The sequence below is a fragment of the Melanerpes formicivorus genome, unplaced genomic scaffold (assembly GCF_026170545.1).
Source record: "Melanerpes formicivorus ecotype bairdi unplaced genomic scaffold, bMelFor1.0.p_v2 SCAF_71, whole genome shotgun sequence".
Lineage (NCBI taxonomy): Eukaryota > Metazoa > Chordata > Aves > Piciformes > Picidae > Melanerpes > Melanerpes formicivorus.
The window spans coordinates 1,179,753-1,195,412 of NW_027142423.1; the positions used below are offsets into that span (position 1 = coordinate 1,179,753).

Below are 15,660 nucleotides of genomic sequence, written 5' to 3' on the forward strand. Positions count from 1 at the left end.
TAGAATAACACATATCTTTATTTTGTCTGACAATTGTCACACTTGTGCTATCAAAAGAGCTTTCCCAGGGGAAAAAAATAAAATAAAATCAGTATAAACCAACAAATTATACAAGGGGGGAGGGAAATAAAAGCTACACTGCCGTGCCATTGGATATCAGGAAGAAGTTCTTTACCATGAGGGTGGTGGAACACTGGAACAGGGTTGCCCAGGGAGGTGGTTGAGGCCCCATCCCTGGAGATATTCAGGGTGAGGCTTGATGAGGCCCTGGGCAACCTGATCTAGTTGGGGCTGTCCCTGCTGACTGCAGGGGGGGTCCAGACTAAGTGACTTTGGGAGGTCCCTTCTGGCCTGGACCATTCTATGATTTTGTGTCTGGCATGTGCAGCAACATCCTGGACAAACCAGGGTAGCATAGACCTTTTTGGAGATATTTGACAGAAGATGTTGGTTTCTCAGTTGGGGAATACCTTGTAGGTTCTCGGGTTGTCACATCATCTCCTAGCCCTCATCACAATCCTGCTCTGACGACACAGATCAAACTGGCCACAATGCCCAGGAGCATGGCGGCATAGCTGATCTTGATGCTGTTGGCGCCGCTGAAGTTGCACAGGGAGGTACTGCAGCACTTGGTGGAGTAAGCTGCCACACCGAAGTTCACGTTCGTCTCAGGACAGTCTGCAGAACATTTCTTGGTGATTGCGGTGCCCTGCATCCTTGCCTGGGTGGAGAATAGGCAGGAAAGGAGAGCTGTGGTTTATGATTCTGCTGCAAGAGCTGACCAGAGGATGATAGAATAGAATAGAATAGAATAGAATAGAATAGAATAGAATAGAATAGAATAGAATAGAATAGAATAGAATAGAATAGAATAGATCAGGTTGGAAGAGACCTTCAAGATCATCGTGTCCAACCTATCATCCAACACCACCCAACCAACTAAACTATGCAACCAAGCATACCTCCAATAGGAGGAGGTATATGGCACTGTGCTTAATTTGCATGCAGTGGATGTGATGAGTCCTGGGTGAGTGTCTGCATAACCTGGACACGAGAAAGTTCTTGGTAGGAACCAACGCTGTGATTCACGTAGGACAGCAAAAAGTCACTGTCAATGTATTTTTGCTTTCTAAACCCACATTACTTATGTCCATCCTCCATCACAAAGCATGTGTGTGAGGTCTCACACCAAGCAACAGGGTTTACTCATGAAGATCTGTGTGCTCCAGCCAGCTGGGCTATAAGGCAGTAAGGAAAGTATCACAGAGTCACAGAATCCCAGGATCCCAGGGACCTCTGGAGGTCATCCAGTCCAACCCCCTCACCAAAGCATAGTCACCCAGAGCAGGTTGCACAAGAACATATCCAAGAAGGTTTGGAATCTCTCCAGAGAAGGAGACTCAACAAACTCTTTGGGCAGCCTGCTTCAGGGCTTCAACACCCTCAAAGGAAAGAATTTTCTCCTCATGTTCAGATGGAACCTCCTGGGTTCCATTTTGTGCCCAATGCCCCCTTGTCCCATCACTGGATACCACTGAGAAGATTCTGGCCCCATCCTCTTGCCCTCCCCACTCTTCATCTCTTGCTGAGTATTGATCAGATCCCCTCTCAGACTGCTCTTCTCCAGGCTAAACAGTCCTAGGGTAATTAGCCTTTCCTCCCCCACAGAGATGCTCCAGGTGCCTCAGCAGCTTTATACCCCCTGCTGAACTCTCTCTCTAGTAGTTCTCTGTCTCTCTTGAACTGAGGAGCCCAGAACTGGACCCAGGACTCCAGTTGTAGCCTCACTGGGCACAGGAGAACCTCATTTGACCTGCTATGTATTCTTCTTCATGCACCCCAGGAGATCATTGTCTTTCTTGGCCACATGAGCAGACTGTTGTCTCATCTCCCAGATGGTGGAAGAGCATCACTGAGAGATTCACACATACTGCATGTCGTAAAGCTCAACAATCAATCCTTTCCAGCAAGACTAACTACCACCCTAAGAAACCTATTGCTTAGCATTTGCCCTGGAGGAAGACAAAGCGTGGAGGCATTGTTGGTACTCACCAAGCCCAACAGAACTGTATGTGGTTGTACAATAGTTCTCATGGTCTTCACACTTGTAGGTTTTAAGACAGTTCCAGTTGGAGTGCTCATTGTCACACGTGTAGCAAAACAGCGAGTAGGCTGGAGACAAAGTGCACATGACACATATTAGTGATAACTATCTGTGTCCTTTTGGGCAGAAAGTGTCAAAAGCCATGAAAAAACCCACAAGATGAGAAGTATCTTACAGTAAAGTTTTCATTACACGTGAGACTGAATGAAGAAGCAAACAAAGAGGACAAACCCAGTTTTGTTGCTTGGGATTTCCAGTGATTAAACCTGAAAAACACTTTTGTCTTCATCCTGAGCAACCCTCTCAGGTGAACTTTCTTTCTCCCCTGGATCCACATTAACCTGGCTGACAACCAGCCTTTTAAAGGCTCCCCATGTTACAGGGAGTTTCCTGGGAGAGGTTGAGTTGGCCAATGGAGACATTATTCCTAATTGCCTGGAACAACATGTTCTCAGTGACATCACCAGCAGGGATGAGGCAGGTCAATTGTAAAGCCAGAAGAAGGTAGGACATGTATTTCTGAGCAAAAGTGAAGTGATTTGTGTCAAATTACCAGGCTGGCATGCTAATACAGAAGGATCTGCCATCTTGTTCCACCAGGAGGTGATTCACAACTGATGGAGATTATTTCTCTCCTCTTCTGCTATTTCTGTCCTCTTCATCTATGTCCCTCCTCTTCAACAGTTTCCCTCCTGTTTAGAGTCCCATAAAATGCTCCTCATTTCTGAGCAAGGGTGACAGAGAGAGCTGAGGTGCTCATGGAGCTGCCTACTCCATTGTCACCAGTGGTGGTGAGCTCTCAGTTGAAGATAACCGAACTGCAAACCAAGGAGGGTCCTTCATTAGGCTGAAATTTCCCTGGTTCAGTTCCTCCTGGCTTTCTTCACCTAGGAAGAGTCTCATTTATTCACAGAAGAGCACTTTTCAACTGAATTTGGGTCTATTTTTAACAAGGAATCTTCTCCAGGGGACTTTCCAAAGTCCAGCTTCTGCTAATTCAAATTCATCTCTGAAGCTGAACCTCCTCATGATGCTTGGTTAGACAATTCCAAAAGCAGTTTAAAAAGAGCATTAAAACCCAATTTAAACCCTAACTATTCCAGGTAGGAGAAGAAAAGCCTACCCCTCTGTGATGTGGGGAGCTCAGGTGCCTTGGGTACAGCTCTGGAGTCAGCTCTGGGTTCCTCACATGCTCTTTTCTAGTGCCAGGTGTTGTGAGTGCAGACGTTATCCACAACAGCAGATAAAATCATCCTTGTTGCATCTTGTCTTTAACTGACTTATCAACAGTCTCCATTTCTCTATCACATGGATAAGTTAAGTCTCTCAACTCTCCTCTAGAATCATAGAATGCACTGGGTTCGAAGGGATATTTAAAGGTCATCTAATTCAACCACCCTGCAGTAAGAGGGACATCAGCAACAGACAGCTCAGAGCTTTGTCAAGCCTGAGCTTGAATGTTTTCAGGGATGCAACCTCCACCACCTCCCTGAAAAACCTGTTCCAGTGTTTCACCACCCTCATAGTAAAGAGCTTCTTCATAATGTCCAAATGTCCACTTCTGGAGGTTACCCAACCCAAGCTGTGAGTTACTTTGCTGACCATCCCAGAGTCAGAGTGAATCCTGGACACACATGATTGAGTTTTACAGACCCTGGAGCTCGCTCTCAGGTCTCCTTTCCTGCCAGTTCTCACCAAGTTGTTGAAATCACTTCCAGCTGCAGGTGAAGCCAAATCCCCAGCATGAAAGTAGCCAAAATGCACTTCTGTTCACCAACTGATGTAAAAAGAATCCTTCCCACTCAGGAAACAATCACAGCTTAAGCCACTATAGCTGTTCTAAAGCTTTGCCCATATCTGGTCTCCATCCTCCACTGGCTCTACTTTAGCAAATGCAGCCAAAAATAGCCTTAACAGCATAGGTGGGGGTGGAAATAAAAGCCTTGCAGTGCTCCTCAGGATAGCAAAACCATGCACAGAGCCAATGTGTCTCAATTGGGTATTCCTGCACAATTCCCTAGTTCCATCTGCACCTCCAGTTGAAAGAGGATGAGCCCAGAGTTTTGTGGATCCCATTACAAACACACTCACTCACAGCCACTCAAAAATATAAAAGCTCTTCAAACCAATGAGCAAAGAGCTCTTAGGCTTTCAACTGTCTGCCAGCAACCCAGTTTCTTAATTGTGATGGTATTGTGGGAAATAAAGTGAAATGTTGGCAGGAGATGTGGTGTCCAAACCCCTTAAGTATTACCTTTACCAACCACCCAAGCATTGCCTTCATCAACCACTCAGGTTTCATTCAGAACAAATATCACAGAATCACAGAGTCACTTTGGTTGGAAAAGACCCTTAAGATCATCAAGTCCAATCATTAAATCAAACAAAGCTGTGAGCCTAACTGAATTCACAGATTCACCAATTGCATTGACCCACAAAGGTCATCTTGTCCAACTCCCCTACAGTGAGCAGGGACAGCTCCAACTAGATCCAGCTGCCCAGGGCCAATTCCTATTCTCCTTTTTCAGTTGACATGTCTATGTTCAGATGTGAGCGGTCAGAGCTTGACGCTTGACAGTATGAGTAACCAAAGTGGTGAGCTCATCTTCTCTGGGCTGCAGGTAGCTTGTTAGAACTCAACCAGAAGCTAAAACTCAGCCGCACTAAATACCGCTTGACACAGATGATAACCAAAGACAAACTGCACTACCGAGACCTCACCACCGATAAAAGATGTCAAACCTTCTTGCCTCTAGTTTATCTTCTGATAGTTTCATCTTCTCCCAGCTGCCAAAGTTCCTTACCTTGCTTGGCACACAGGACTGTCACCAGCAGGGCAACCAGAAAAGGCTTCATGGTTGTTGTGCCCTCAGACCCTGAACACTGCGGGATTGTGCACTACGGAAAGGTTTTATACTGGGACTCTGTTTACACTGACTTGTCTGATTACAGTAATTGAAAGTTTGGGGAGTGACAGCAGAGGAGATGTGATCATGGATGGGTGTGTTTGTCTATAGGAACCTATTATGAAGCTTCAAGTAGCAATTTTTTTTTAACAACTCATTCAGATCCAATCTATTTTTCCAAGCCCTACTCCTGCTTACCAAGTCTGCGTGGCTAATTTGGGGAACCATTTATCTGATTCAAACATGGGAGTCCCTTCTTATTGTGTTGGGTTGAACCATGAAACCAGGAGCAAAGCAGAGGCAGCTGGGCCAGTCTGGGGAGGCTCATGGCTTGCATGATGCTAGGTGTCCCTTGGCATCTTCCATCCTGTCCCCTCTGTCATGATACTATTAACCATGGTACTATTAAACACTGGAACAAGCTCCCAGGGAAGTGGTGGATGGCCCTACATCAGACAGTTTTAAGGCTCAGCTTGCTGGGCCATCTCATTTGAACTATATTCTTACCCTGAAACCTTGGACTAGATGATCCTTGAGGTCCCTTCTAACCTGGTACTCTGTGAGTCTATGGGAGCTTCATATCTGTGGAAAGTAGGAGAGGGGGCAAAAATGGTTTTTCACTGAATTGTCCCCAGTCATTCAGAATGATCTCACTTGTGTGAAGGAAAGTAAGCAGAAAGTGAGCTTGTACCATTCCTGGAGGTTATCCCTCAGAGGATCCCATGGTCCATGCAGGCATGGTGTCCAATGCATGCTTGTCTTGTGATTCTCCCTCCTCTAGAATCATCCAGGGTTTCCAAGCGACAATGTTTGTTGTTACCTGTAGATCAATTCTGAATTCAGGTTTTGCCAGTGCCTTATGACTTTTCCAGTCCTTCTGGGCTCCCACCTTCATCACCTCTTGCCAAATGATTCAGGATGCAGCAGAGGCAGAGGGTACATGGAATCAGCTGCAGCTACAAATGGGAATGAGAATAACTGAGAAATAAAATAAGTCCTGGCCAAAAGGATCTCAGCAGAACAGGACCCTTTGATTTTAGAGAGAAATGACCAAGGGCAGCTCAGAGTCAAGGTTTGTAAGGTCAGATGGTATGGAAACAGAAAAAAGAATATCCTGTTGCTCTTTGTTTTCCTCAAATGACTCCACAGAGACTTGGTTCATGGACTCCAATCACCTGTCTGCAAGATTTTGGCCAAACAGCCAAATGCCCAACCCTTCTGACCAGTCTTTTGCTTCCAGCCATTCTTCCTTTGTCCAGTTCCTCCTTTTCCTCACCAGCAGCAGTCCCTAATGATTTCTGTCCCTGCCCGTGCCCACGGCAGGGTAGAGGGGAGGAGCACCCAGTTTTCAAAGTTTTCCACTCCATTATATAGACTAACCCTAACCTTGAGCATGAGCAGCTTCTTGAGTGCATGCAGAAGAGTGTGACCATCAAGTTGAGAGAGGTTCTTCTCCCAACCTACTCTGCTCTACTGAGGCCTTATCTGGAGTTCTGGGTCCAGTTCTGGGCTCCCCAGCTTAAGACAGACAGGGAACTAGTGGGGAGAATCCAGTGGAGAATCCAAAGCTGCTGAGGGGCCTGAAGCACCTCTGTGAGGAGGAAAGGCTGAGAGCCCTGGGGCTGTTTAGCCTGGAGAAGAGTAGCCTGAGACGGAATCTTCTCGATGCTCAACAAAAGCTAAAGGACTGGGGACAAGAGGGTGGGGCCAAGCTTTTCTCAGTGGTGCCCAATGACAGGACAAGGGGCAATGGGCACCAACTGGAACTCAGGAGGTTCTGTCTGAACATGAGGAGAAAATTCCTTTCTGTGAGGCTGCCGGGGTGCTGGAGCAGGCTGCCCAGAAAGGTTGTGGAGTCTCCTTCTCTGGAGAGATTCCAAAATTATTTGGACACATTCCTGTGCAACCTGCTGTGGGTGACTCTGCTATAGCAAGGGGGTTGGACTGGATGAACTCCACTGGTCCTTTACAACCCCCACCATGCTGTGATTCTGTGATAAATCTTTCGTTATCTCCTCTTCTAGGTTGTGTAAGACCCATGTGACAGCTAATGCAGCAACTACTCTTCAGAAATAGGTAATGTCAGCATAGATTATGGTTGGACTCAATGATATTAAAGGTCTTTTCCAAACCAAATGATTCTAGGATTCTATGAGATAATCTGTGAAAAGTCCATTCTCTCCAAACAAGACTTGGCATAGATACATATGTGAAAGACATCAGGCAGGAAGCATGGAACTGTAGACTTGTTTCAGTTGGAAAAGACCTTTGAGGTCATCAAGTTCAACCATTATACTGGATATTAGAAAGAAATTCTTTACAGTGAAGGTGGTGAGACACTGGAACAGGTTGCCCAGGGAAATTGTGGATGCCTCCTCCCTGGAGCTGTTAAAGGCCAGGTTGGACAAGGCCTTGAGCAACCTGTTCTCGTGGAAAGTGCCCCTGCCCATGGTTGTGAGGTTGGATCTAGATGGTGTTTCAGGTCTCTTCCAACACAAACCATGCTAGGAATATATATAGCATATAATAATATATATAGCATAATAATATATATAGCATATAATTATAGCATATTATTTATTAGGATATTTATGACATTTATTTATTATATTCATTAGACTGTTTATGACATTTATAAAGGCATACCATCGTTAAGGTTGGAAAAGACCTCTAAGATCATCAAGTGCAACTGTCAACCCAACACCACCATGGCCATTAAACCATGTCCCAAAATGCCATGTCTAGATGTTTTTTGAACACCTCCAGGGATGGTGACTCCACCACCTCCCTGGGCAGCCTGCTCCAATGCCTGACCACTCTTTTGGCAAAGAATTTTCCCCCAATATCCAAGCTAAACCTCCCCTGGCACAATTTCAGACCATTTCCTCTCATCCTGTTGTTTGATACTGGGTAAAAGAGACCAAACCCTCCATTTGACTCCAACCTTCTCTCAGGGAGTTGTAGAGGGCCATAAGGTCTCCCCTCATCTTCCTTTACTCCAGACTAAACAACCCCAGGTTCCCTCAGCTGCTCCTCACCAGACCTGTTCTCCAGGCTGTTCACCAGCTTTGTTGCCCTTCTCTGGATATATTCCAGAAACTCAGTGACCTTCTTGTAGTGAGGGTCCTGTCACAGACACCTCAAAAAAGCTTGGGTAAGTGCTCTAGGATCAGGTCCAACTATCAGCCCAACACCACCATGGCCATTGCACCTTGTCCCAAAGTATCACAGTATCACCAAGGTTAGAAGAGCCCTCAAAGATCACCAAGTCCAACCAGTCACCACAGACCTCATGACTAGACCATGGCACCAAGTGCCATGTCCAATCCCCTCTTGAACACCTCCAGGGATGGTGACTCCACCACCTCCCTGGGCAGCAAATTCCGATGGCTAACAACTCTCTCAGTGAAGAACTTTTTCCTCACCTCCAGCCTAAACCTCCCCTGGCACAGCTTGAGACTGTGTCCTCTTGTTCTGGTGCTGGTTGCTTGAGAGAAGAGACCAACCCCCTTCTGGCTACAACCACCTTTCAGGTAGTTGTAGAGGGCAATGAGGTCTCCCCTGAGCCTCCTCTTCTCCAGGCTAAACAATCCCAGCTCCCTCAGCCTCTCCTCACAGGGCTGTGCTCAAGGCCTCTCCCCAGCCTTGTTGCCCTTCTCTGGACATGTTCAAGTGTCTCGATGTCCTTCTTAAACTGAGAGCCCCAGAACTGGACACAGTACTCAAGGTGTGGCCTAACCAGTGCAGAGTACAGGGGCACAATGACTTCCCTGCTCCTGCTGGCCAAAGTGCCACATCTACAGATATTTGAACACCTCCAGGGATGGTGACTCTGTCACACCTATCATGATCTGCTAGAATATGGTGGGGAGAGAGCAGGAATTAGCCTACATGCTTGGTTTTGATACAGTAGCCATTCTTCTCTCAGCCATCTGGAGAAATGGGAAATGAAACTTCCTTCCCTCCCATCCACATCATGAAACCGAATTACCACCTTGAATCTAACTCATCTCAGAGCCAGCCGAGCAGAAGAAAACGCAGCTCCTCATCAGGAAGGAGGGGGCAAGGTCTGAACACAGCCCACAGCAAGCAAGAAGAAAGGGGTTGGAATGAAAACAAATAAATGAGCAGTAAATAAATGAGACTGTTAAAGCAAAGTGCAGCGGAACAGACGACCTGCAAGTGAGGAATGAGCTGTAGGAAGTAGAAATGTGGGAAAGCGTTTAAATAGATTAGAGAGAGGGGAAGGTTAATAATAATAAAAAAGATGAATATTTCACCCAGGGCTAGGGAAAGGGAAGGAGGGAGCTGAGAAATGTTGGTGGAAAGCAAAATAAATCAGAGCAAACACACAAAGCTTCTGGGGGAGGGGAAATAATTAAAGACAGGCAAAGTGAGGGGAAGAAATAAAGAAGAAATAAAGAAGAAATAAAGAAGCAAATTGATGTCTCACTTTTTTTAAAGCTCCACAAATCCCAGTTTAACCAGTGACTAGAGTCAAAATATAGGGCCTGGATGGGGAAAGAATTCAGGGCATCACTTGGCCACTGTCTCTGTGTCTTTGATGAAGACTGCAAAAGCTTTGGGACCCACACTGAGGTCTGAGGAATATTTTCTACAGCTCCCAAATCCCAGTTTAACCAGTTACTTGAGCCAAGCTGAAGGGACTGCTGGAGAAAACATTTGGAGCATCACCTTGGGCATCACTTGTAAGATGGTACACGTGTCCCTGATGAAGAAGACTGCAAAAGCTCTGGTACCAAATCTGAAGTCTGGTCCCAAATCCCATTTCAAGTCTGAAAAGCATTTTGTATAGCTCCATAAATCCCAGTTTAACCAGTGACTAGAGTAAAAATGTAGGGTCTGGATAGGAAAAGTATCATCTGGCTCCTATCCATGTGTCCCTGATGGAGCTTTGAGACCCAGCCTGAGGTCTGGCCAGGTCCCAGACTCACATTGTTCTCGTGCGCTGTTGATATTGCAGTCACGCCCAGGGCTGCTGCAAGGGCTCTGGGCTCCAACCAGCACCATGGTGGTGGGATGGGGGATGAGTGCCTTTGAAGCAGAGAGCAGCCCAGTGTTTTTCAAGCAAGGAATGAAGAGAGCTGGAAGAAAACCAGGGCAAAGACAACTAGGGTAGTGAGAAGTGCAGATGGTGTCAGGAGAAGGCAGCATGGAGGTGTCAAAGTTGCTTTCCCAGGGACATAAAAAATGAGAGGGGTGGGCTGCAGGGTGAATCTTGTTGCAGAAACTGGGCTAGGTGGATGTGAACTAGGTGGGTGTCATGAAGGGTATGAAATAGTTAAGAAAGCCTTGGAGTTTTAAGGGGAAAAACCTTAACCCACTTGGAGCTTGGCAGCTGACATCTGTGTTTGTGCCAGACCTTGGGAGTGTGTTGTGCAAGGCCAGTTCCTTTTGTGTAACTGGAACCAGACCAGCCGTGTTTTCAACCCCTGATGGAGCAGTGAGGTGGAGCAAACTGCCAGGCCTGGGAACAGTTTAATATCAACTCAACTCCTTTCTCCCTATTTCTTTCTGGAATGTGGCTCAAATCACAGTTCTCCTCCATGAGAAACTCTTAGTTTCGTGCTCAGGGTTTTAATCTGCAGCCTCAACAGGGGAAGGAGAGAACATGGGACAATATGAGAAGAAGGAAGCCATGAGGAGTGCTCTCAGTGTCCCTGAGTCACACAGATGGTGCATGCAGGGCAAGCAGTTTAGTCCAACCCTGGGCAGCATCAGACTGCTCCAGTTGTGTCCACTCCTTCCTTGGCAGGTCAAGGAAGGCTGAGTTGCTTCATCTGTCTGTGCAATGTCCAGAAGTGAGGAGATAATGAGATTCAGAAACCCAAGGGGACAAGGAAGACCTGGGTGTGATATTTTGTCTTTTCCACCTAAAGCCTGACTGTTGCAGGCATCTCACTCTGTTTTTCCCATTCCCAAAGCACATCTGGGTGTGTAGCTGACCTGGCAGGCTCTGAACAACAGGACAGAGCTCCTTGGGTCAGCACCACAGTAGATGACAGAGGCTTCCAAACCTCCAACTAGGAAGGAGAAGGGTCATCCAGATCCACCATGTCTGGCTGAAACACAAGGTGACCCAGGTAGACTTCCATCTGTGAGCAGCAATGATGTTCACATTGAGTGAGCAAACCGAATCCTTTGAGACTGCAACTACCAGCCAGCAGAGAACCAAATCCATTTAGTCACATTCCCTTAACTTCCAAGGTCCTAAGAAAATTCTGTCTCATCAGCTTGGAGGCTCTTGGGTGATATTGAACAGCACTATCATGCATGGAGTCAACCACTGTGATTCACATCCCCACTGATGCCCTACCTGAAAGGCAAGACGCAGACTAGCTCACCAAGCAGGGCACAAGCCCAGCCCCAATGCCATCCACGCCATTGGGCCATCAACATGGCTTGGGCACACCCCAACCAACATTGTCTCAGACAATGCCCTGACATGGGGCTGCTCTTTGCAAGCAATTTGGATGTAACCACCCTGTTTGTAGAAGAAAGAGGTTAAGAGTCATGGAAGTGAATCATTCTCCTTGGATCCAGGGCCAAGGTTCATTATTCTGTGGTGACATCTCTGCAGTCAGGTAGGAGGACAGTGGAGACCTGCAAGTTTGAAGGAAGAAGGGCACTGAAGAAGGATGGTTGGAAGAAGGTAGAAGAGGTGAGAGAGAAAAACTCAGTTTCCTCTTGGAATTCCACCGAAGGAATTAAAGCCAGGCCTCTCCAAGAAGGACAGCCACAGTCACAGGTTTATTTAAGCTTGCACTTGTAACACTGCTCAGGTGACAATTCCCCTATCTGTCACTGATTTTTCACTGAAAGTGTGAATTTCCCCTTGCCCAAGGTCCAGCCTTCACAACCCTCTTTCTTGACACATGCAGTCCACGTGCAGGCACTAAGATGGGATGCAGGGGGTTGCAGCACAATTTTGGGCAACTTGGAGTGTTCTTTGTACAGCATTACTTCCTTAGCATGAGGAGCTTGAGTTTTCTTTGTTGGGAAGGTGGTTTGATGCTGCAATATGTTGCCCAGAGAAGTTGTGGATGCTCTGGAGAGACCCCACCTGGAGAACTGTGACGACTCTGCAGCCCTCAGCAGGAGAGGATAAACCTGTTGAAGAAAGTCCAGAGGAGGCCACAAAAATGGTCAGAGAACTGCTGAGAGGGTTGGTGTTGTTCAGCTTGGAGAGTGAAGGCTCCAAGGAGACCTTCTTGTGGCATTTCAATACTTAGAGGGGGTTTGTTAGAAACATGAGGAGAGAGTTTTAGCAGGGCCTGTTGTGGCAGGACAAGGGGTGACAGTTTGAGACTAAAAGAAGGAGATTTAGACTGGAGATAAAGAAGACATTTTTTACAAAGAAGATGGTGAGACCCTGGCCCAGGTTGCCCAGAGGGGTGGTAGATGCCTCATCCCTGGAAACGTTCCAGGTCAGGTTGGTTGGGGCTCTGAGCAACATGTTCTAGTTGCAGATGTCCCTGGTGACCACATGGGTGTTGGACTAGGTAACTTTTGAAGGTTCCTTCCAAACTGTGATTCTCTGCCCCCTTACCAGGAGTGTTCAGTGCCTGGTTGGACAGGGATCTGAGCAACCTTGTCTAGTGGAAGGTGTCCTTGCCCATTGCAGGGGGGATTGGAACTAGAGTCATCTTTAAGGTCCCTTCAAACCCAAACCATTCTGTGATTCTATGATTTGCTGAAGCCTTAATCAGCAAGCTGTGAACTTCCACCTAGATGTGCTGTATTTTCACTTAATTCAGCAAAGGAGTAGCCTCCAGAATCAGTGTAAACCAGAAGAGAAGGAGGTTATGACCATCAGCAAAAGAGGCAACTCAATATGATAAGAACATTTAACATCCTACCTGAAGACAGAGAAGGTATTTGAAGATCCCAGACCAGAAGTCATCATTATTGGACCAGAAGGTGCATGAAAGGTGTATGGAGAGTGCAAGAAGCACTTAAGAAAGGACAGAAGATTTTGGACTGCCTCTTCAGGAAGTAAAGCAGGTGACAGCTGTCATGTTTGTCTTTCTGATCACTGTGGGGGTCTTGTGATTTGTTTTGTGGTCTGGTTTTTGCTTTGGAATTAAACTGTAAGTTGCTGGAGTTACGCAGTGGTGTAGAGAGCAGTCATTGAACGTGCCAGGCCAGCAATGTGTGAAACTCATCTACAACGCAGCTGTGCTAGCAGCTGGCCCTTTGAGAACCTCCACAGCTGTTTGCAGGGATGTCAAGAAAGCCTTAATTTACTCACCCATTTTTCTTCTGTAAGAAATGAACGAGTATCTGGACTTGATCTCAAAGGTCTCTTCCAACCTCAAGAGTTCTATGATTCTGTGATTAAATCTTTCTGTGTCTGCCCATTATGGAGGGTAGAGATGCACACCTCATCCCAGAAGACAAGGCAGCAGGCAGAGTTTTCAAATTCCTTGCCTTTCATTTGCTTTAAGTTCTGGAACTTGGCTTTCGGGTGATGGATCTTTCAGGCCTGGAATTGATCCCCTGCACTGAAACCCAGCAGCTGAAATTCCCAAGGCAAGGTAAAAGCTGAGAGTGGGACGAGAAAAGTGTGTTTCTCTGCCTGTGGAAAAGCTGTGATGAGCTCCACAGACAACCTCTCTGCTCTTAAGTTATTTTGGGGAGTCTCAGCGAGGGTGGGAAAAAAAATCAGCAAGAGTGGAAAAAAAACTCCACAAGAGCGGAAAGCTCAACCTGTGCGTAGGAAGCTCAGGCTGCTCCCGTTTCTCTCCTGACCCACGTACCTGCCTGGGTCACATCCACCAAAAATCCAGTTGCACAGTGAGAACACGAGCTTGGGCCATCCCTTGTTACGTCTAGAAACTTGTCACACCTCATGTAATAGCCGTGCTGCAACCTCTGCATCTGCAACCCAGGAGAACAAGGAGAGCAGGAGGAGTCCCCGGAGGAGAGCCCACTTCAGGTGGAGGAGCCACAGATCAAGGAAATATCCCGGCTGAAACCATCTCACCCCAAGGGGGTGTGTTCAGCAGGGCAGAGAAACAAACAGCATGCTATCTGGGAAGGCAATCGTGCTCCTCACCGGGTGAGCAGAAGACTATTTTCTCAGGAGGCTTGGCCAGACATTCAAGGCTGTGTGTTTTGGAAAAACAGGGCACGGTTTTGCTGGGGTGTGTTTGTACTGTGGAGGGGCAGAAGGAGGGACAGGCATTGGGCTGTCTCAGGAACATCCTTGCACAATGCAGCCGAGCTTTAGCTTCTCTCACCCCTTCTCCACCACTCATGGGGTATGATGACAGCAGCTCACATGCTATGATTGATTCCATCCACAGCAGAGCAGCGACTCTGAGCCCAGCTCACCAGCTGCTCAGTGCAAACAAGGGCTTGGAAACCTTGAAGATCACAGCCTGGGAGGGGCATGGGAACCAAAAGCCACCCATACTGATCCAAGGAGAAACACCAGGGTGGAGAAGCCACCCTGAGTTTGCAGGCACCCTGCTGCTTGCCAAGAAAAGGACACAGTAGGAATAACTCTCCCCATCTTAATTGCACATGCTGTGTAGCAGGCTTTCACCACTCCCAACTTGTTCAAAATATCAGCAAAAGGACAATCCTGCCTTGAAGGGTCCTCAGCAAAGGCTCCCAGAGCTTCAGCATTGAGTTGCAGTGAGGAAAAGCATGCCACAAGTCACAGGCATGGGAGAGCAGTGGCTTTTTTCTCCTCAGCCCACAGCAGCTGCAGTGCTGCTATCAACTTTGCTTTGCAGCCCAACCACTGCTGCAACAGCAGGGTGTGAGGGAGGAGGAAACAGGATCTCTGTTGGGAAAAGAGGCCCATGAAAATGTCCTTCCTCTGAAAGGAAAGCCCAGGGCCGTGTCCTCCCATTTCTGAACTGTAAACACAGCCCTTGGCATCAGGCCCTGGTTTTGCTCACAGCTGCTCTCCTGCCTCCCTGCATGAGGGAAAACCCACCTCCATTCAAGTTGAAAGGGAGATGGGGTGAATAAAGTGCCAACAGAAACAAATCTGGCGTGGCCTTAGAATCAGGAGACCTGTTCTGCAGCCAAAAGGTCACCCCTTGTCCTCTCAGCATAGCTTTGAGAGTAGACATGGTTTTTGTCCTCCTCCTCTTCTCTTCTCTTCTCTTCTCTTCTCTTCTCTTCTCTTCTCTTCTCTTCTCTTCTCTTCTCTTCTCTTCTCTTCTCTTCTCTTCTCTTCTCTTCTCTTCTCTTCTCTTCTCTTCTCTTCTCTTCTCTTCTCTTCTCTTCTCTTCTCTTCTCTTCTCTTCTCTTCTCTTCTCTTCTCTTCTCTTCTCTTCTCTTTTCTCTTCTCTTCTCTTCTCTTCTCTTCTCTTCTCTCCTCTTCTCTCCTCTCCTCGAGTCTCCTCGAGTCTCCTCTCCTCGAGTCTCCTCTCCTCTCCTCGAGTCTCCTCTCCTCTCCTCGAGTCTCCTCTCCTCGAGTCTCCTCTCCTCTCCTCTCCTCTCCTCTCCTCGAGTCTCCTCTCCTCGAGTCTCCTCGAGTCTCCTCTCCTCTCCTCGAGTCGAGTCTCCTCTCCTCTCCCCCTCCCTCACCCCCTCCCCCTCCTTCTCCCTCTCCCTTTCCTCTCCTCCAGAGCACCAAGCAATACCTCTGTTGTCACTTCCACAGCCACA

General features: G+C 47.3%; 1 protein-coding gene across 1 annotated transcript; it reads right to left on the reverse strand.

Annotated features, from left to right (window-relative positions):
• Positions 1-5,019, reverse strand: LOC137453718 (lymphocyte antigen 6E-like). Its single transcript, XM_068163202.1, is given in 4 exon segments — positions 1-700; positions 702-721; positions 2,053-2,172; positions 4,909-5,019. Coding segments are annotated over 4 exon segments (381 nt in total). The 5' UTR covers positions 4,961-5,019; the 3' UTR covers positions 1-511.
• Between the last annotated feature and the right edge of the window lie 10,641 nt (positions 5,020-15,660).